This window comes from Pimephales promelas, chromosome 14, assembly GCF_988280905.1.
Source record: "Pimephales promelas chromosome 14, fPimPro1.hap1.1, whole genome shotgun sequence".
In the NCBI taxonomy this organism is placed as follows: domain Eukaryota; kingdom Metazoa; phylum Chordata; class Actinopteri; order Cypriniformes; family Leuciscidae; genus Pimephales; species Pimephales promelas.
Genome location: NC_142782.1, coordinates 25,553,067 through 25,575,743, shown reverse-complemented (window position 1 = coordinate 25,575,743; position 22,677 = coordinate 25,553,067). Strand labels below are relative to the sequence as shown.

Sequence of the window (22,677 nt, the reverse complement as noted above, 5' to 3'; positions counted from 1 at the left end):
GCTCATTGCATCACAACAAACTCTTTCTATTTAATTTCCATTCTGGAGAATAGATTGGCCTATTTTATGAACAAAACTATGCCATCATTGGAATGCCGGCATTTATATTAGATTTTGATAAATTACCTTTTTTTTTTTTTTTTTTTTTTTTGCGGATGACTTTTAAAAAGGTGTTTTGTGTGTAAAAAGTAATATGATGACTTAATATACCCCTCACTATACCCCTCACTTCCCTCATTGCATCACAACAAACTCTTTCTATTTAATTCCCATTCTAGGGAATAGATTGGCCTATTTTATGAACAAAACTATGCCATCATTGGAATGCCGGCATTTATATTAGATTTTGATAAATTACTTTTTTTTTTTTTGCGGATGTCTTTTGCAGGTGTTTTGTGTGTAAAAAGTAATATGATGACTTTATTGTGATGATGCATGGTGTTGTAAATAAACATATTGGAAACGATGAGCTGAAATCAGTTAACATGTTAAACTAATCCATGCATTGCCTTTTCCCATGCCTCATCTGCTGTCATAACTGCCTCTTTTCCAAAGGTTTGAAAAAGGTTTCTGAACTTAACATAGGGATGAGTTCCACACACAAAAAAAATCCCTTAATCGTTTTTACGTTTCACATTTGGATTTGAAGATCTTAAGCCTTTGTGATCAACACTATCTCATCTTACAGCCACTGCTACAGTATTTGCTGTGCCATCCAGTTTATGTTGAAGTGTAAATGAAAGGTCACAGGAAGAGTGAAATAATCTACCACTAAATATACCCCTCACTTCCCTCTCTCTCATTTCATTTTAACGGAGTGAGAGATAGATGATTCTTCCGCTGAATTCCGTCACTATCTATCTATCTATCTATCTATCTATCTATCTATCTATCTATCTATCTATCTATCTATCTATCTATCTATCTATCTATCTATCTATCTATCTATCTATCTATCTATCTATCTATCTATCTATCTATCTATCTATCTATCTATCTATCTATCTATCTATCTATCTATCTATCTATCTATCTATCTATCTATCTATCTATTTTCTCAATCTGGTAACTTCCTCCTTAAATGTCAGGGTCTGAGTTTTTGGTGTGTACTAAGTGTAGTTTCCCACGCTGATGAAGGGTGGGCAGAAGAGGTGGGGGTGTAGGTAGCCAATCGTGAGGCAATCAGTCTTCTGATGCCACCTAGCCACCATATATCAGTGTTTTATCCTGCCCACTTGACGCATTACTACTGAGATAAATCACCCTTTAGCTGGCAGGCCATTAAATATTGTCCCAGCAGTTTCCAGATGACCTTTGCCTTATTATGGGTACATTCATTCGTTTTGATATTTACATTTGCAGCCCTGGTATCAAGTGTCCATCAATCTGGGATGAAGTTTGTTCCAACTTTGGGAGGTTGTATAAATTTGAGGCCAGTAAAGGTGTTTTTACTTGCTCTGCCATTGACGTAACAAATATGTTGCTTGTTGAGGTGCTCATCAATTGCTAAATTTACAAATTGTTTTTTTTTTTATTACTTGACGTACAAAAAGTAGCAGCTTTACTCTCTTCCCTTTACTACGAAAAAGATGCTTAGATCCTCCTCAGATATTTTCATTTTCTAGACGTTTAAAATAACAATAAATGAAACTAAGTTTTACAGATGGCTTCAGCTGACGCATTGCACAGATGTTTTTTTTTTCTTTGCTAAATGAGCATAATCTGAGCTCAACGGCACAGATGGCACACCCAAAGATTGAAGCCGTTGTTTTTGAAGGGACTTTAGGGGAGATTCCAATAGAAACTCTAGTCAAAATGAATAATAGGTTAGAATTGTTCAGTGTGAAGCCATGAAATTAATTTGACGTTGATAAAACAAACAATGCTGAAATTATTCAATATTTTCAGCAAAGATTACATTTATGGAAAGATTTAATTTTTTTTGTCAGCCAAGGCCCCCAAAAAACCTGATTGTAATAATCAAATTCCTCTATATTTGCAATATAACTAGAGCAGTAATTGAAAATCACATGATGTGCATCTGAAAAGGTCATCCTTGAGAAATGAGCTGAGACCTGCAAACTGTCTGGGTCTGGAAAAATAGGGAACGAACAGAAAGTGTATGGCACCCTGGAGGAAAGCATTATTATGGCACAGCAATCCCTTTATTGCAGTCAGCTAAACCAAAGCTGGACCCCCCACAGGGAAACTGGAAGGGTTAATTTGCTCTATTCAATGCAAAGTCTTTCATCAGAAAGCAATGGAGGACATGAACAAAAAAGGGATTGATTTGTTTATTTTGCCTTTACAACAGGAGCCCATTTAACATAACATCTCAAACAATGGTGTCCACAGCACATCTTTGATGATCTCAGGGTAGATGGTGCTTGATTCATGACATATTTGTGTTGTAATGTTTTGATGTGATGTTGGTTGAAAGAACCACATGGGGCAGGACTTGTTTCACTGACTGGTATAAATTTCCCATGTCAGCAGATGACTGGCCATTTAGGACTCTCAAAAGATTTGAATGACACGTTTGTGAGGATGTTTGCTGAAATGCAAAGATTGAAACCCAGAAAGCTAGACTCAGGTCGTATTCACCAAAAATTGTCACCATGACAAATGTTAGTTTACGTAATATAGTACACATAAAGCCTGTATTTTCACTGATGATCATCTGTGGAAAGTAACACATAATGTGAGACATTAACACATAATATAGGCTACATTCATATTCCTTTCAATTCTGTGAAAAAATCTAATGTTGATTTATGATAATATTTAATCTAAATTGGATAAAAATCCAAGTCATTCAAATGTATTGTGGCAAATACTAAACACACAAATTACACTATATTAACGTGTCGAAAGCAGATTCATAACAAAATGGTGTTGTGTTGGGTCACATATCCTAATGCAGTTAACCAAAACAACACCATTTTGTTATTAATATGTTTTATATTCCTACACATACCTCTGGCAAACGTGAAAGACGATTATTTACCCGATAAAACTCCCTAAGTCAACCCCTCAGAGAAAGGGGTGAGTGATTTATGAAATAACGTCAACGGGTGGAGAGGAAAAAGTATGAACGGGTTAATTTTGAGTCATACTCGTCTTTGCCGAATGAGTGAAAATTCCTCCGCCACGAAAAAAAAAATACTTGTAAAAATTGAGTCTTCTTCCAAAACCCACTCAAGGCTAAATAAATTCATAATTTAACTCTTTAAATATTTTAACGACTTATAAGAAGTAAACTATCGAGGAGTTCTTATTTTATGGACGCATCACAGACAATAGATCCACCCGTAGGGTTGGCGGAAGAACATCTACGTTTGTGACTTCAGTGACTGGGACGAAAAGAAGAGAGAAGTTCAGAAAGTTAGATCAACAGCGCAACTAGCTTACGTGAAGAAAACTTTCAAATGAAGGCACTATACGGATTGATGTGGTCAAACGAGGCATTCTGACGGTCAAAAGACATCTTCTCTTTCGAGTATTATTCGTTTTCCGACATTTGAGGATCATTTTAAGATTCGTTACGCTTTAACCTGACGGAGCACAGCCTCGCGCTGGCGACTATATGTGGATTTTACTCAAAATATGGGCCAATTACCCGGTGTCTCTTCGGGCAGAGTCATCCTTCTTGTTATCTGCTCCCTTAAAATAACATATGGTAAGTACTTTAACAGCTTTTATTTACGTACACATAAAAAAAAATAGTCATACGCATCTGTTCGGCGGTCTGAAGCATCAACGCTCACGTTTCAGTTCTGCATGGCCTCGAATGGCATGTCATCCTCACGTTATTTAAAGCGCATTAATAAAGAAAAGTGTAAGACGTCATATGTCTATGGTATAAACATTAAAAAAAAAAAAACCTTAGGATTATTTTTCTCTTTTGGCTGAGGAGGGTAACTCTCGTGTTTCACACCCCTGCCCAGATGTGAGAGCCTGAGCGGAGAAAATCTGCAGCGGCTCTTAGTATGTGAGAGAAGAATTCAAAATGGACACGTATGAGGGAACAATATGGACTTTTAAGAAATATAAAGGAATTAACTAGTTTTGTTTGTCCTTTAAGAGGAAGAGCAAATATTTTTTTCTAGTTTTATTGTGGGGTAAATGTGTGTGGACTGTGGGCTTTCGATGTATCTAGAAAGCTGAAGTTGAAGGATGAGTACATATAGTTGTACGTTGTTCTCAAGATGACTTTTCCATCTGACGCCTGTTTATTTATGCTTAGCAGCTCATCTCAGCAGGTTTCAGACACGAAGGGTGCCAGTTGTTGCCTTAGAGGCTCTTGTTTGGAGGTATAAAATAATGTAAAATGACAAAAAGTCCACATGCAAGTCAGACCAAATCCCTCCAAAAAAAGAGCTAAAAAAACAAGACAATAAAATGACTGCAGGCTCGGCAAGAAGATGGAGGAATGCTGCTGTTGGTGTTTCGCATTCCTCTCTCTCTCTCTCTCTCTCTCTCTCTCTCTCTCTCTCTCTCTCTCTCTCTCTCTCTCTCTCTCTCTCTCTCTCACACACACACACACACACACACACATTTCCCTCTGGATGCACTCATTTTCACAATGCTGCAGCTCGCCCATTGTGTCCCACAGATGATGTTTCTCTTTGTTCATCTGTATTGGGTATCATTCCTTGGGGTGGGATTGATTTCGTTTTTCTTTCTTTCCTCGCCTGGCATGTCGCCCCAGTTGTGTAGGATGTTTCAAGTCGCATGTATTTGCTCACATCAGCCGTTGCAGCGTGTGCAATAAGAATTTTGCCCATTGTTCCCGCCTGCTAGCGGCATGCACGGTGCCCAGCCACGGTTCTGACCCGCTGCTCCTATCTGGTGTGAAATGTGATTTATCTCTGGCAAACTCCCACTTCTCAAAACACAACGAACCAGTTATGAAATGGCCCACGGTCGTGCATATATCAGGGATGCCCACATCCCACCAGCTGGTGCGGTGGAGGTCTTGACCGGGTCGCTGGAAGAAACTTTGTTGTGTTATGACATTTTGAAATAATTCTCCAGTTTAGGATACTGGATTGTACCACTTTAGGATTGTACCCAGCAAACTGCCAAGCACACAAGCCTGATGAATGTTACTCATTAACTCTCTTGCAGTTTCATTGGCTGCTGTTTGGTGTCACTTAAAAACCTCAAAGTTGATGATTTTGAGTCTTATAGCATGTGTTTTGCTTAAAGGTTCCAGAGAGTGATGGGAGATGCCTCCCCATCTGTGTTGAACGTGAATGCCTGGACTGATCATGTACAAGGCATTGAGCTCCTAATAAGCATATCTCCACAACTAAGGTCTCGGCACTTTTTTTGTAAGATTGTAGGAGAATCCTGCGGGAGGCCAGAATGGAGTGAGAGGCTCAAGTTTGTTAAATCCATGGATTAAAACCCCAGAACAGGTTAACAAATGAAGTGGGAATTAAGAGGTTCTGCATTCCTGCCACACGGCAATGTGCTAAGCCTGGCACCAGGCAGACACACACATACGCAGTGCCTGTGTGTGCGTATACAAGCTTTATAGGCTTGACCTGAGAACCATGCCATGTCATGCAGCCTAATTTCTTTCTTATTGCTGACTGTGTGTATCAGAAAGTATGTAATAATGTGAAATCATTCTCATCTGTAAATGGGCTTGTGATTAGGGATGCACTCATTTTAATATATTTGATATTGATAAGCTCATTGTAAATCATTCATTGTAAATGCTACAACAAGTAAATTAGACATCACGGCATTATAATGTACAATATGAAAAATTGATTTATAGAGATCTTAAGATTATACTATAGTGTTATTATTTATTTGTTTTTTCAAAGATTGATTAAAAGAGTGTTAGATGATGGGAAGGTAATCTAATTAAATGAACTTTTTGACCATTATAAACATTACTGTTTGAAAGTTTGGGATCGGTAAGAATTTTAAATGTTTTTGAAAGAAGCCTCTTAGGCTGTGTTTATTTGATGAAAAATACAGTAAAAATGTATTGTAAAAAATATTAGCATTTAAAATAACGTGTCTATTTGAATATATTTTAAAATGTAATTGATTCGTCATCATACTCCAGGCTTCAGTATCATTCACAAGGTCCTCAGAAATCTTTTTAATATGCTGATTTGGTGCTTAAGAAAAATTTCTTATTATTATCAATGTTGAAAACAGTTGTGCTGCGTAATAGTTTTGTGGTACGTTTTTTGTGGGATCATTTTTTCAGTATTCTTTGATGAATGCTCACTTTTTAAAATTATATTTATTGTACATTTTCAAATTTTCAGACAAATAGACAATACAATCACAGGACAGAACCAAACACACAAAAATAAAAATAAAAAAACCCCTTCAGTTAGATTCAAATGTGCAGAAAACCACATCACTAGGCACAGGCAAGGAAGGTCAAAGCAGATGTTTGCCTATAGTGAGACATTATAAACCAGGTGAAATTGTACAACTTGACATGAATACTCACTTTTAACTAATTTAATGCATCCATGCTGAATAAAAGTATTCATTCCTTTTACAAAAATCTTACTGACCCCAAACTTTTAAAAAGTAGTTTATATAGGTTAATATCAACCGATACAGTATTAAAACAAAATCTCTAATATCAGACAAAAACCAATATGATGCATTACTTAGGTTGTGGTGAAAGTGTTCATTCTGATTGTTAGCATACAGCCAGTTCTCAGGACACTTTCATTGGAATGTTGTTGCTTTGAGAATTATCAGGTTTCCTCCCAAACTAGACACAGCCTATCATTAAACAATCAGGGTGCTTTTTAGCCACATGTGACATACAGATTTAATGAGCGCCTGAAAACCTCCCTTTGTCTTTGTCATCAAATCTGTACGCAATTACGCCCCCTGCCTCATTACATATGGCTTTGGGAAGGGTATATTGTTTGTTGCCATGTTAATGTTTAACAGAATAGAAAGCACTTGCTGTTTAAGAAACGCCAGGAAATGGGGTTACTTCCTCACTCAGCGTGAACAACTTCCTTCTGCTGTCCAGCATGGATGTGGGCCAATGCCGACAAATCTCTTCTCTTCTCTCTCTTTTTCTCTCTCTCGCTCACTCACTCACTGAGTACTTTCCTCTCAACCCAGCCCTATCAGACTCTCATAATTACTTCCCCATCTCTCTCAGCAGCTATTAGCACTAACAAAGAGTGAGAGAGAGACACACACACGAGCAGAGATGTCCCTTGGGTTCTGGGTTTGGTCGCGGGGATGAGGCAGTGCTTTCAAACAAGCAAGGCTTACAGCTGTGAACCAGCTGCTCTGTGCAAAAGCTCCGACACACAAATGCTGCCTGATCCACATCAGGAAGGAGGAGAACCAGACTTTGTTTGAAACACTCCTTGACCTTATTAGGACTGTTTGCATGACTACTTCTATTGATTATTGTCCGGATTAGAGTTGAATTGATGAATACCTTAAAGTAAATAAATACTAAACTTTGACGCATCACTTATGGACATGAATGAATGATCCCTCATTGTTTAAGACGAGTTGTGCTATTACTTTACATTACCGTATGTGTACAATTTTTCACCTAAACTGAGCTGAAAAACCTCCTTGAAAAGTCCCACAAAAGTCTAAAAAAAGTTCTGTTGTTGTTGTACACTGTAAAAAATGATTTTTTGGTGACGAAAATATTGCTGTAAAAAACAGGAAAAAAAAGTTATTTCCAGCCCATTCTCACCCCCAAGGCGTCACTTAACTGACGCCTTGGGAAGCATTTGGACATGCTTCAATATCTGACGCTTTAGGCGCCCTTTAGCGTCAGTAAGATGACGCCCTAGGATCGCGTGTACCCTACCCCCACCCCACACCTAAACCTAACCGCGTCCTCTAACAGACGCTTTCCTTTAGCGTCAGTTAGATGACGCCGTAGGATCGCGTCATGTAAGTGACGCTAAAGGGCGCCTAAAACGTCAAATATTGAAGCATGGTCAAAGGTGATGCCTTGGGGTGAGAATGCGTTGTTATTTCAGGCAAGAATAAAAAAAAAACTAAGTAAATTCCATATCAGTACTTAATTCAAGCAAGTAGAAATGAAAGTGTAAATATCAACTCAATAAAATTAAGTAAAAATTACTCAACTTTTCTGATTCTGGGGTTCCCATCATGCACTGGACCTTGAATAATTAATGAGGTTCATTTTTCACTGGTTTCCAGCTGTATTTACACTGTTTTATCATAGATTTTTGTTTAGTAACTTGCCATTTTGTGACATTTCGAGTACACATTTTTTGCTCAAAATGACACAAATCGACCCATCAAATGTTACCGCCATTGTGTATTGTCTACCAAGTATTGAGGTCTTTGCATTCACAGGATGCTTAACATCTGACATGATGTAACATAAATTACTTAGATGATCTAAGTAAAGCACATATTGTAAATGACTAATAAAATTCAATATTATTGTTTAAGTGAAATGTAATGCAAAGGAAATTTCAACCACACTGATTTTAATCAACCTTTTACTTGCCAAGTTAAAATTACTTATTTTCTGTAAAGTTTACTTAATTCCATATTCCAAGTAAATTTAACTTAAAGATTTCTAAATTGAAGCTACTTTTAAATATGTTTACTTTTAAATATCTTTGTAGATTTACTAGCATTTTCTAAGTGAAAAAAGTTGCCTAGCTTTTTTTCCAAGTAAATCCTACTCCAATTTTTTTTCAGTGTAATTTCTGATAGTCAAAGGCAGATCAAATGTTACCAACACTTATGTCTGACTGATACTGAATTGTAAACCATGCATTTCATGTGTTTTTGTGGGCGTAGAGGTGGGCAGCTCTCTATATCACAGCTGTTTTATGTATTCAAGACTAATTTCCCTCAGCTCTGCAAAGCCTAAGATTTAATAGAAGACAGATTTTGTGCTGAAAACAGTTTTTTTATAAATCACTGAATGTAGTTTAGAGAGTCCCTGATCACAATCCTGAATTTAGTGGGGATAAAAAGGCATGGGACTGCTTTTTATTAAAGGCAGGCTTGAGTTGGCTTCAGATTGTACACCCAAGTGTTCAGTGCCAGTAAACACACACACACACATGTACACTCTGAATACTGGTGTTCAGTTCTACATGTTCAGTTCTCACACACTTTGGGTTATGAATCTGTAGATGTTTTCAACTGATTTATAACCAGCTCCGAGAGAGTCACTCTTTCACATCCGGTCACGTTATTGGAGCCCTATCTGAAAAAGAGACAGAGAATGAGAAACGCAGACTACAGATAGGAAAGAGTTTGTGAGTTCAAGATGTAGATAGGGAAGAATTGTAAAAAGAATTGTGCAGTGAGAATCCTGGCAGCACTAAGTGGGTGATTCTCACGAAATCTTGGTTTTAAAAATTTCAAACATGAAAATTAAAAAATGCTTGAATTCACAAAAAAACAAATCATACATTAGAAACCAAGTCTGGAGAATTTGTGAATATTAATTTAAAAACATTTACTTACAATTTAAGACCTTTTTGAGCATAATTTCCAAAACAAGTCCTAAAAAATCTCATTACCGCAACAGTGTGAAAACATCAACACTGTTAGAAAATAAAATAAAATTTCACATTTTTAAAAACAGATTATTAACAGTCATGCACAGTTACTTAGAAATCTGAAATAATATTTATTTTTAAATTAGCATTATTTAAATTTTTAGTTTAATTTCTCTCATTACCGCAACACCTTCCACAATTTACAATCTTTTTTTTAATATATTTTAATGAAACCTGACACATTTTCAAAATGATGTGACAAACCTGAAAGAACATAATGTGTAGATACTGTACATGCATTTAAAATCAAACTACACATTTTATATTAATTAAATTAAGATTTAATAATCATCTGTTGCGGTAATGAAACTTGAGTTTTGGAAATGAGGTTGATTATTTCGGTAATGATAATAAGTTTACTATGTCTAGATTTAATATGGAAAAATGTATAATATATGCAAAATCATGGATTCAATTTCAAATCTGTTTATATTGTAGTGCTTCAATACATAACATTAGCAACAACAACAAAAAATACAAAAATAAATAACTTTAATATTTCGTTAAACAATAACTTATAAAAGTTCAGAGAGGGACAAACCTCTTCATTCTTCTACCTCTTCATAACTAAGTAAATGCCTATTGTTTGAAATATTTGTCAATGTATACACCTGGCTGCAAAGAATAGATGTTTAGGAGATGAATGAGAGGAAAATATTGCCAAAAAGGAAGAGAAAGTATTTACAACATAAGTTAGTTTTTACTGAATCTTTCTTTTTAATGAATGTAGAGGGATTAGTAGGGCTGGGCGATAAAACGAAAATTATCGCGATATATTTTTTCTTAATAAAACGAAAATCAAGAGGTTGATAAATGTTCGATAATGTTTATGCGCCAAAAGTGGAATGAAACTCATTTGAACTGTGTGTGCCAGCCACACGGAGCATTTATCCGCTCGGCTCTCTGAAGATCTCAGCAGAGGAAGATTAAACATCTCCACAAACAACATTACCAGCCTCCTTAGTATTAAAAAGTTTGACTTAATTACTGCCATCTACAGAAGTTCTTATTAGAAATAACAGAGGTTTAGAAGTTGATGATTTGAGTTTTGTTTAAGGTCACCATGATGGAGATCAGTGTTTTCTTTGGTTGTTGTGAATTTACTTATTGTAGAGTTAACAAAAGTTACCATGAGCATTTTAATGTTTATCATAAGCATTGTAAAGCAGTTGTCTTAACAAATGTTGACCGGGATTTTTTTTACGAGCAGTTCATTCATACCTATGCAAGATCGCTGTGAAAATACAGACCGGAAGTCAAAAGACAACGAGCGCAGAGCTGAAAAGGGGCGGGGCTACATAAGGTCTATAGTAACTGAGTGTTTATAAAAGAATTATGGCATTAAATTCATGGAAAAGTATGAATAGGTGTTGATTGTTAAAGATTAATGGTGACAATCATCATTTAGAGACTTGATTCACTGATCTCATTCAGAGACTAATCTCTGATTAAAAGGGCAATATTAAATTAGTTTTATTCAAAACTGTGATTCTACAAGTGACAGTGTTGTGACCATCAGATATTATGAAATACTTTACAAACAGTTTGTGCAGAAAAAAGTTTTACAGACAATGTATTGAATTACCAAGACTCACACAGACAACAAGGATCAGCATATGAATCTCAACAATGGTGACCATTAAAAATGACTCAAGCTGCAATGCATGCTGGGTACTAGCATTATACAAAACTTATCCATGGCTCCCAGCATGAATTATTTTTTAATGGTCACCATTGTTGAGGTTCATATGATGATTCACAGTTCTACTATAATGTATAATACAAGTAATACATCAATGTTTATTCAGAGATTAGGCTCTGAAAAGATCAAGGAATCAAGTCACTAATTAATATTTTTTATCATCAAAACATAACCATCAACACAGGATCATATTTCCTTTTGGCTTTTGTTCTATAACAAATGTGTTTTATAAACACTCAGTTTCAACAGCCAGAGAAAATCTGGTGTTATAGACCATTTCACAAGATGTAAACAACACTGGTCTAGAAGCACTTCCTGTTTCAGTTTGTAACTGTTTTCTTTATTTCACATGTAAAGAAAACATCTTAAAGATGTTTGTTTAACTTTTTGATTCAGTTTTAAATGTTCTGTTGGTTGTATTTTATCCCAGCTTTTATGTAGTGTTAAAAAACTGAAACAGGAAGTGCTTCTGGACCAGTGTTGTTTACATCTTGTGAAATGGTCTATAAAGTCAAGGGTCAAGAGCCTAACTAAAGCAAACACTGCCCACTGTCATGGTGTCTTTAAATGAAACAATACATCATCATCACTATCAAAAAATCATCCAAGCCTCTGTCCATTCTCAATAGCAACTTATGTAGATGTCTGACAGATATAAAGTCAATCTGGTCAGTAGTAATAATCTGCAGAGATCTTCAGAGATTTAATATCATCTTTTATCTTCATTTGATTTCATCTAAGACTGTGTATGAAGACAGCTTTACTTCTTGGGTTTATCTTTCCTTCTGTGATTCTGCTGGTTAACAGCAGGTGTTCATCACTAATGCTCACTCATAACTATTGTTTTCATCAACTTAATTGAATTGAGGCAATTGGTTACCTCAAATGAAACGAGTTAGCTCAACTTATTGTATTTTACTTTGTGTGATATTGGGAGCTGGCAGTAACTGCAAGTGCTCTGATTTCATTTAAAGTTTGTTATTTCACTGTTTTTACTCAATAAATGAAGTTTCAGCTATATAAACTATTTAAATGCAGTGTAAAGTTTAATTGTGTATTAAGAAATATCATTGTTTTAGTGGACTCGAGTAAAATAAGTTCAGAGTACTCCGTCATAACTATTGTTTTTATAAACTTAATTGAATTGAGGCAATCAGTTTCCTCAAATGAAATGAGTTAGCTTAACTTGTTGGGTTTTGCAGTGAACAGAAGAACAAATAAATACAATAGAATAAAGATACAACTGAAATAAAGAGTGTTTCAAGTTTTTTAGGTAGACCTAACAGACGTTTTCAGGAACAGGATAGTTAGGGTTAGAACTATAATTATTAACGTATTATTAATTAAAACTATTGAAGTTTTTCAAGTTTTTTATTAATATTAATCTGCTGAAAATTTATTTATATAGCCCTGTTATTATAGTGGCTAAAAGGCTGTGTTGTGTGTTGCTGGGTGGGTTGGTGCACACTCCTGTACATTTTATAGGACTGTAAAGTGTTTATTGCTGATTACACCTGCAACATCTCCAAACCTAACCGCTCTCTCTCCTTCGTTCTGTACTCCTTGAGCAGTTCTGGGTTGCTGTATATTTTTTCCCTGAACTTTGTCAACCTGGCTAAAACTTTTTTTTTCTCACTTGCTGACTGCCTACAATGAAACAAATCATGTAGCAAAATATCAACAGTTAGAAAAAAAATTAAATTCATATTTAATCCATTAGGTATATTTAAAAGTAGTATGCAATGATTGAATTCTCATTTCCGAAACAGAAGTTCTCTCTACCGCAACTTGCCCTAAATGGTTGCAGTATATGAGAATGGTGTTTCGGAGGATGAGGTACCTTGGTATGTTTTGCTAACAAAAGAGAATCCATGATGACTTTCTAATTTTTTACTCAGTGCATATAATTAGACATTAATGAAGTACATTTTTATAAAAAAAATTTAAATATATCCTTTTTCTAAATGTAGAAAACTACTTGTTTCGGTAATGATAATCAAAATGTCGCGTACACATTCTGACAAGTGAATATTTACATTTAATTGGAGAAATATAAAGAGATCTTCTTACCTAGTAGCCATCTTGAAGGAACTGGCCCATGTCCTTCTTTATTCAAAATCATACTTTATTTAAATTCTGAATGTGCGTTTTAACAGTCCTCAAAAAATGTTGCGGAGCATGAGAACCGCAGTCATGGACAAGTCATTTTCCTGCTTTTTTACATTTTTATTATACATGAATATTCAGTAAATTATTTTTTCTGCCATCTGAAATAATCTAATAGAACATCCATTTATTGTTTTTCTAATTTCTTTTTATTTTAATTTGTTTAAACTGCAACATAACATACATTTAGTTGAGTTGGACGCATTTCGGTAATGAGAATTTTCGCAGAAAATACAGTAAAATAGAAAATAAAATTATTCCCATGTTGAAATTACACATTGTGCAAGGTAGAGATCAGTATTGTCTTTATTGTGATGCTTTTTTATATCACTAAATACCATGTTTAATATTTAAAATCATTAGTGCCGTGGTGTTTTAATGGTTTCGTGAGAATCACCCAAGTGCAGATTGTGCTATACTGTTCCCTGGAGTCTCTCGTCTGTCTGTCTGTCTGTCTGTCCGATTATAGATAGATAGCTGCTGGATGGATCTAACTCCATCCATCCATTCATGTGTACATATATATTCTATTAAATGATGTAAAACATACAACAATAAATGTATATGTCGTATTTTTCGTAATTCAAGTTTTAAGTGATAGTTTTGGATGCAAAGCTTCAGATTCATTCCATCTGAAGCAATCAGTACACAGATGTCTTTGAAACATTGCATCTTGTTTTATATATATTGTATTAAATGTATTTTGATATTTTTGCAATGCTGCGTTAAACAGCAGGTTGTGTTTTAGTTTTTTGACAGTTTGCTTGGTAAAACCCTTTTCAGTAAGTTGCATCCTTAAATTCAACCTTTTCAATGCACCTCTGATATAGCCCTAACAAACACACATCTTAGACCATTACATCATCATGCATGTTTTTTTGTTTTGTTTTGTTTTGTTTTTTACCACCCTGTTTGGTTTTTAATAGAGTGTCATGTTAAAAATAGTCGTTTAGGACTTTTTAAATAGGCCTTTTAAAATACGTCTCAAGACCCGTGCGTTCTGTTCCATTTCGTTGCACTCCGTCTAGCTGTTTTTGAATGCAAGAATGCATGTTATGCAAACACTGCCTGAGAAACGCATCCTATCGGGATCAGGTGCACCCGAAACCAGTGGTTCAGGGAAAGCAACACAAAACTACATCCTTATTTGATACTTTGTAGTTTTGCACATTTTTACTGTCTATCTGATATCTGGAACATGCAATCCAGTCATTCATTTTTGAAAGAACTATGTCAGTGATTAGTTTGAGTTTAACAAAAGGGGAGATGAAGATCCGTTTGTTTTTAACAAATGAGTGTGAATTGCTTCTTTTAATTATTCCACTTATCACCTTCCAGTTCTTTTCATTGGATTCCTCTCTTTTTCTCATGTTGTCCTCACATTTGCCCCTCGCTCCATTCCTTCACACCTCAGGGACAGAGCTCTGGCCCTATGAATGTGGAAAAATGAAGACAAAATCTTTAGCAGTTGGTTAATCACAGCCTGGTTACTTTAAACAGAGTAAAGCTTAGTTCCGTGTGAAAGTTGTTTGCTTTTGAGGAAACTGTGAATTTGACTTTTGAAAAGCAGATGCCCATGCAGCGTCCTGACCTAGGAACGATTCCCTCCTGCCTGTCTGATTATTACTCATTAGATGTTCAGAGTAGAGTCTGATCTCAGATCAGGGATGCAGTGAATCATGTTGGCTCCATCCCAGAATGTTGATCGCAGCAGGTGTGCAGGCTTTCAGTGCAAGTGCCTGGTTTAAGGTAGGCAAATCCCGGATTTAGATGTGCATGAGGTTTAGAAGGATGTACAGGATTTAAAAACGCCCCCTCAGTGGACTGGAAGTAAAGATGAGTTACAAAGTGTTCATTTCTGAAAGCCTGTCTCAAAATCCTTTGATAACTTCCTCTCTGGCAATTTGATGAAGCATGGGAGCTTGTCAGACCAGTCAGGGCCGAGCCTCTCTCTGTGCAAGCCTCACCCTTAACTTGTGTCTCACACTCGTCTACATTCTCTTGTTTTGTCTTCGTCATGTTTGCCCATGAGACTTTGTGACCACACACTCTTAGAAAATAAATGCTGTCACAAATCACAATATCATAATTTCAGTAGTCAGTAGCCATATACCAGTTAAATCCCACAACTCTTTATAATCCTGTATGCTAATTTAACACACTAATTGATGTAAAAAGTTTAATATTATTATAAAAAAACAAATTAAATAAAAAAAGATGGCTCATAGCAACAGTATCTGAAAAAGGATCTGACAGGGCAACCCGACAAGTGGATCATTGTAATGTGTGTTTACAACCCCTTCACACACATTAATTTTAAAAGGATTTATTTTTTATATCCACATGACATATAAAACTGCGATCAAACCCTCTGCAATAATTCCAAACATGAATCTTGAATAAATGCACATACACAATGCAAAATGTGACCGTTTTAGTCGCAGTCTGGAGCCCTGACTTGATTATATCAGAAGAATCTTTACACTCTTTCTGGAGCTTACTGTAATTTCTGTTTTAGCACTTTTGTTGTTTTGGCTTGACTGTACATATTCATACCATATGATAGTGCATTTGAAGACTTTGAATGGAATAAAATTGACAGCTGCAGCAGTGGCTTTTTAGTTTTTTTGTAACCTTCAAAGAACCATATAGGATAGGAAACTCAAGAAACCTATAGACAAAAGAGGATTTTTTTTACTGAACTTAAGGTACTGCAATGAACATTTATTTAAAAAGAATATAATCTTTTGGTTCCCCAGACACTTTCGCTCTCGTTCTGTTCTCCATTATTGCCTCTTGCCATCTTGAACACACTTGACTCCTGCTCTTGCCTTCTATTCTTCCTTCTCATATCTCCAGCACTCCAGTTCCCCTCCCCTTGGCTCTTAAATCTCTGTGAAAGCACAATTTCACACTCAGCTTAGCCACTTCTCCCAAATATTTCCCACCACAGTTGCTGCCAAAACGGGGTGCAACCAAACGCCTTCTCCAGTTGCAGGCTTTGACCTCACAGGACATTTAATGCCTGGCACGACACTGCCTCTGAACACAGTGCCTATAGAAAGTATTCATCTTGCTTGGACTTTTTCATGTTTTCTTGTTATACAGCATTGTATCACAGTTAATTTGGCACAGTGACTTCTCTGATGAAACAGAGTCACAGTACTTCAAAATAAATGATTTATTCATCATCTTTAATATTACTTTAAATCATCACAGGTGCAATCAATTGGTACTGGTTTTGACATCTGTGTGTAGTCACAGAGGTAGTATATATACGCCTTTAAGAATGGTTCAGCTTCTGATTAGTAAAAAAAACAGGCAGGGGATGGGTACAGGAGAATCATCTGTCAGAGGTCTATTGGAGAGTAGCAAAGAGAAAGCCGCTGTGCACATGTCATATGACATCTCAGCTGCAGTTCGCCAGAAGTCATGTGGGAGACTTTAAAGTTGAGTGACTGGATAAAGGTTTTGGGTTCTGATTGGACCAAAATTGAGCCAAACAGTGTGCATGAACAGACACATGCCTTTTGAAGTGTAGTGGTGGCAGCATTGTGCCGTGGAGATGCTTTTCCACTGGAAGTCCTGAACACAGTCACAAACCTAGAGGGAAATCTGGTGAAGGTGGTAAAACACATTTGTCTTGGGAGAAGTTTATTTCATGAGTGAGTACAAATAGAATCTTACAGTCCTTTTACACTAGCACACTTTTGGTGCGCACCCGTGTTTGATTGACGTTTGATTGGTTCATTTGGTTGAACGCAGTTTTCCGAACTCAGATGCACACCCATGAACCATGCCCTAGTCTGCCTAAAAAGGGTGTTCTGGGGTATGGTTCATGTTAGGGATGGGCATTCGAAAAAAATTTCTTAGTCGGTCATCGGGAGAATTAACGATCGACTATCGATTAATCATTAATAATTTATATATTCAAATGAATTATTTATGACATTTTTTATAAATTAAAAATGCAATGAAAATATACAAATGCAGTATGTTTTTCCTCGATGAGATCTTTATTACTAGAAGATCAACATGTGGCAGTTAAACTGGACGTTCGATTAGGCTAAACTTGAAGATACTCTAAAAGCAGCTGCGAGCCAGCGTTCTTAAACATAGACCCTCATTTGCTCCAAAATAATAAATAAATAAAAGAATCTTGTTAAACAATAACATAATAATACTTAGATCTGACAGGTTTTGTCAAATTTTTACTCAAAACTACATGGAGTCGAGAAAGAGGGTGAGAGAGATTAGCCAACCTAACAATTTATTAGGCTACTTAACAAATTAGGCTATAACAAAGCCTCATAAAAAATAACTAGTGACTTACATACAACTTCTGCACCAGTATATTTTTGTTGAGAAAGATAAGCATGTTGACATGATCTGGGGTGATGATGTTGTCAACACTAATTAATGCTGCCACTAACGACTAATTTTTTTGTAGCGACTAATTTTTCGATTAGTCGACTAATCTAGACGACTAACATAAAAAAAACCTTGTTTGTCATTTCATTATGTCCATTTTATTTTGAACTCAACTGAAGGACCAAAATATAAAATGTCACCTGTTGAAAAACATTGTATTAACAATCTAAGCATAAATGCATTTCCATTAGGGTATAGGCTACCATATTAGTCAGAGTCCTAATCATGTCCTAAACATGTATGTATTCATTACTTAAATTAGCTCTTTGTTCTGCCTTAAATTAATACATTATTAGCTTACTGTACATTTTTATAAACATGTGTCTGTAATGCATAACTGATGCAATCCATGCATTTTCTGTAAAGCTGCTTTGAAACAATATGTATTGTAAAAAGCACTATACAAATAAATTGGAATTGAATTGAAAGAGTCTGGACTAGCCTACTATGCTTAGATCTGCCTTATAATGAATTAATATACTTAATATAGTATTTCGGTTAACACTGGTAGATCTTAACATTGACATATTTGGTGGTTTTAGGTGTTGTTTTTATGTGTTTGTTTGGCTAAATAAAGACGCGAGTTGATGAGAAGACCACATCCCCCACCTATTCAACCTCCTTTTGCTAACTTTAAAATGTTTCATTTCATTATGTAATGTTGTGTGTTTTGGGCAGCTGGTGTGTTGTACATGGTATGACATCTGTGACATCTCTTTCCTCTGAGATTTCTGAACAATAAAACCAGGTTTAAGTCTTGACTTCATCAGTGTTCTTGATCATTTTCTACGTCACTCGAGACTTGTCAGTTTAGTCTCAAATTCTGTTTTTGAGTGTTAGATTTCCAGGTGTTATTAACTAAATGTAGCCGGGCTCAAAGTTAAAGAGCTTTGGGGCATTTATGTAAAGCCCCGTCTTTAGCTGTTGGCTTTATGCCCAGGCCTCGCTTGCTTTCTCTGCACTTTTGCACACGGGATATTTTGAGGCCCGGTCAAAGTACAGGAAGTCTGTATTAGCGCTCAATGCACTTCCTGTCTTGAGCTGTAGTACTATGTTACTTGGTGTCAGTGATGCTTTGAAATCATATGACTTGCCACCTAGTGTCTCAAAGGGAAGTGTGGGCTAGGTCTCACTTCTATGTGCAGAAATGCACTTGAGGTGCTGGTAAACTGGCTTCATATGTATAAATCAAGAGTTTAAGGGTTTTAAGATTGAGTCTAAACATAGTCTTTGTTATAAACTGGATATGTTTATACATTTGAAATGAGTTTGTTGGATTGAATTTGCATGTTACAGAAACATATTCATATGTCATGTTCTTCGCTGTGTGACGTGTGACCGAATGCTTCCTGTATTTCAGGAGGAAATGAGTGAAAGTCTTTGATCAGTTAGGAATTTCCATCTCGAATGAACTTCAGGCACATTGTTACCTAAAAATGGTTAAAAAAAAATTCTTCACCTTTTTGCTCTGCCACTTTGTCTCTCACCTCTTTTCCCCTACAACACTGACTGTAGTGTTTGTATCAGAGGGAGTGGTGTGGTTACAATCTACAGCAGCTTTTTCCTTTGCTTTGTATTGTCGGAAGACATTTTGTATTTGCATTTGCAATACAGTCACCTGATTGAATAAATTAGGCATGCAGTGTTAAATCTGTGATCATTTTGGTATCGAATATAATTAAGATTATTATTTATATATATATATATATATATTTTTAAATTTGTTTCATTTCAGTCTGATTGGGTCAGTGTTCAACATTCATAATACCAAATAATTTAAAGTTTATAGACTGAACACTTTGTATGCTTTTATGTTTAAGTTTAAAACTAGGCATACTTAATGTAGTCCTGTCAATCTCAACACAAGGACATCACTTCTATAACATTTCCTCAACTCCAGCTTTATTTATGTTTACCCTTACCAATTTGTTTACCTTTACCACTTTCAATGATTAGATGGACAATTCAATCTATATTATGACAGTTGAGTTTTACCATTTTCGAATCCATTCAGCCGATTATCTGATATTTAGAAGAATATTGGTAACCAGGTAGTTTCTGGTCTCATTGACTACCATAATATATATATATTTTTCCTATTATGGAATTCAATGAGACCAGAAACTCTGTGGTGACAGATATTCTTCTAAATATCAGAAAATCGGCTGAATTTGATGGCAAAGCTGAATTTTCCTCAGCCATTACTCCAGTCTTCAATGTCACTTGATCCTTCAGAAATTATTCTGATACGTTATGCTGATTTGGTGCTCAAAAAATATTTCTTATATTGTCAATGTTGAAATTAGTTTACATATCTTTGTGGAAACTGTGATATATTTTTCCCCAAGGATTCTTTGAGTAGAATGTTCTAAAGAAAAGTATTTATTTGACAAAAAAAAAAAAGAAAGAAAGAAAAAGTATTTACTGTCACTTTTGGTTCAATTTATTGCTGAATAAAAGTTGTAATCTCTTTTAAAAAAAATCGAACTAACCCCAAACTTTTTAACAGTAGTGTATAGTTAAATGAAACATTTGTACACAATTTAACATTAAACATTAATCTGAGTGTTCATGTTTCTTGACAGCTCTGCAGTGTGTGGACCCCGTGAAGCCCTGTGTCAACAATGCTACCTGTGTCACCTTCCACAATGGAACAGGCTACTGCAGGTAAGACAGGAAGACTCTCAGTTTTAAACTCCACTATCTTGAGGCTCAATGACGAGAACTGGAAAAATCCAGTGGCAAGACTGTTTTGCACAAAGTTGTGTTGCCTAACTTAATTTCTTTCCCCACAGCAGTAAAGAAATTAGATCACCCTAAGTAGCTATTTAATATTGCCAAATCTGCTCTCCTGACAGAGTTATAGCCCTCCCACAGTACATTGAGAAGTGTGGGTCTTAATGATTGGCTTTTATGTGTGCGTGTGTGTTTTTGCGGTGCATTTAAAGCCGTCCCTTGAGTTTAGGAAAAACTATGCAAAGTGGATTTTAAAATGACGAGTAACAGTTTGAGTGGAAATATGGTAAAATGCATCCAATTGTTGTGGTTGCAGAGTTTAAAATACACACATACACACAAGTTTCCTTCATTGTTAAATACTGGTTCCTTTGCTGCTGTTGTTTGTTGAACGCTGCTTGTGGCAGCTTGTAATTGTGCTTTTTATGCCCAATGATTGAGGGTTACGTTTATTGCTTTGCCCAAAATAAACACTTGCTAACAAACCTATCGTGTTACATTTCTATGGGCTGTGAAACACAGAGGGACTGTTTTCCCATCATTGAATGAATCCTCTTCCTACAATATACAGCCACAGACACAAATTCTGCATACGTCTTACTTACCTTGACAATATTTTGCACTTTTGGGGGTTTTGGGTCACAGTAAGTATGTTCCTACTGCTGCATCTCCAGACTTAACAACTTGAAAATAACAAAGAAATTGAAACCACATCTGATGCTAAAGCTCAGCCTTGCGGTAAATCAGGACAGGAATGCACAGAAAGCTTACCTCAGCACCACGCCAAGGACAAAATCTTCAAAAATTTGAGACATAAGTGGAATTTTGGCTAGGAATTCCTTGGCTTCTGGGGAATGAAGTGATATTTCCCTGTCTCTGTAATTTGCGACCAAAAGTTGCAACCTTGTGACTTTGACAAGAAATATTGCCAGGAAAGTGGATGAGTCAGGCCTTCAGCACAGGTTCAGATAAACATGATAAAACCACAGATTGTTCATAGAAATAATCCTCCACATCTACCTCATACAGACTTCAGTTTATCTGCTTTAGTCGTTTGTGGAGAAAATCCTTTTCATAACTACCAAATATTCATGGAGTTGATGTGCGGAAAAACGTCAACAAAACAGAATGTGAACAATGTGTCACTTAATGTGTCATTTACCTCAGGAAAGTTATCCAGTGTTTATAGTTCATTTAACAATAAAAACACTAGAGAGGAGCTTATTTTCTGGTAATTATGTATGTATGTTTGAATAAATTTGTCATGGAGACAAGTGCATATGAAATCTAGGCCTACCTTATGTGCAAATGAGTTGTAGGCTATAGGCTATACAAAGAATTCAGTTTTTATTTGAGTGTAATTACTATGTTTGAAAATAAATAGCAGTTGAATAAAATAGTTCAGCTCTGTTGCTAATTTTAACCTCTTTTATCATAGTAATAAAGGGCCTACCAAATTATAGGGTTCCTGAATAGCTTATAGCATTAGTTGGGAGAGATTTGGTTTCACTTGCGATGTTTCTTGTCTATGGGTAAGGAGGGAAGACCTGTGTTCTTCTACAAAGAAGACTGTGTAGTGTCATTCGTGTAATTGTGATTTGTTGTGCTAGAAAAGCCTGGCTGACATGAATCGGGCACATCGGTCGCCGCCGGATCCGACAGCACTTAGACTCTCTACAGCTCGAGTTCTTGAATGCTTTGAAAGTCCATCTCTCGGCTTGACTTTGGTCGAGAATGCAGGCTTTCAGTAACCTGAAATGGCTGCCTGGGTGTGCGTGCTGTCTCAAAATGGAACAGGCTGACACAAGGTACTCTCATGAGTTACTAATACATTCTGTGTAGGTGAGGTGACACCCGAGAACCAAAGTCAACAAGGTGTTTTTCAGTTTTTTTCCCTCTGCCACTGAGAGCTCGGTACAGGAAGAGCAGTGTGACAGAGGTTGGCAGAGCAGGGTGTGTGTGAGTGGTCAGACCGGTGTGTCTGCAAGCCTCCAGTCAGGGTGTAAGCAAGCAAGCTGTATGTTACCTGTGTGTCTTTGTCATTTTTTTGTGTGT

At 36.1% G+C, this 22,677-nt stretch overlaps 1 protein-coding gene across 1 annotated transcript in view; it reads left to right on the top strand.

Annotated features, from left to right (window-relative positions):
* Positions 1-3,332: 3,332 nt before the first annotated feature.
* notch2 (notch receptor 2) overlaps positions 3,333-22,677 on the top strand; it is a 54,175-nt gene continuing 34,830 nt past the window's right edge. The window contains exons 1-2 of the mRNA XM_039677148.2: positions 3,333-3,679; positions 20,472-20,553. Of these exons, the coding sequence (XP_039533082.2) occupies positions 3,607-3,679; positions 20,472-20,553 (155 nt within the window). The 5' untranslated portion in view covers positions 3,333-3,606. The remainder of the gene's footprint in view (positions 3,680-20,471; positions 20,554-22,677) is intronic.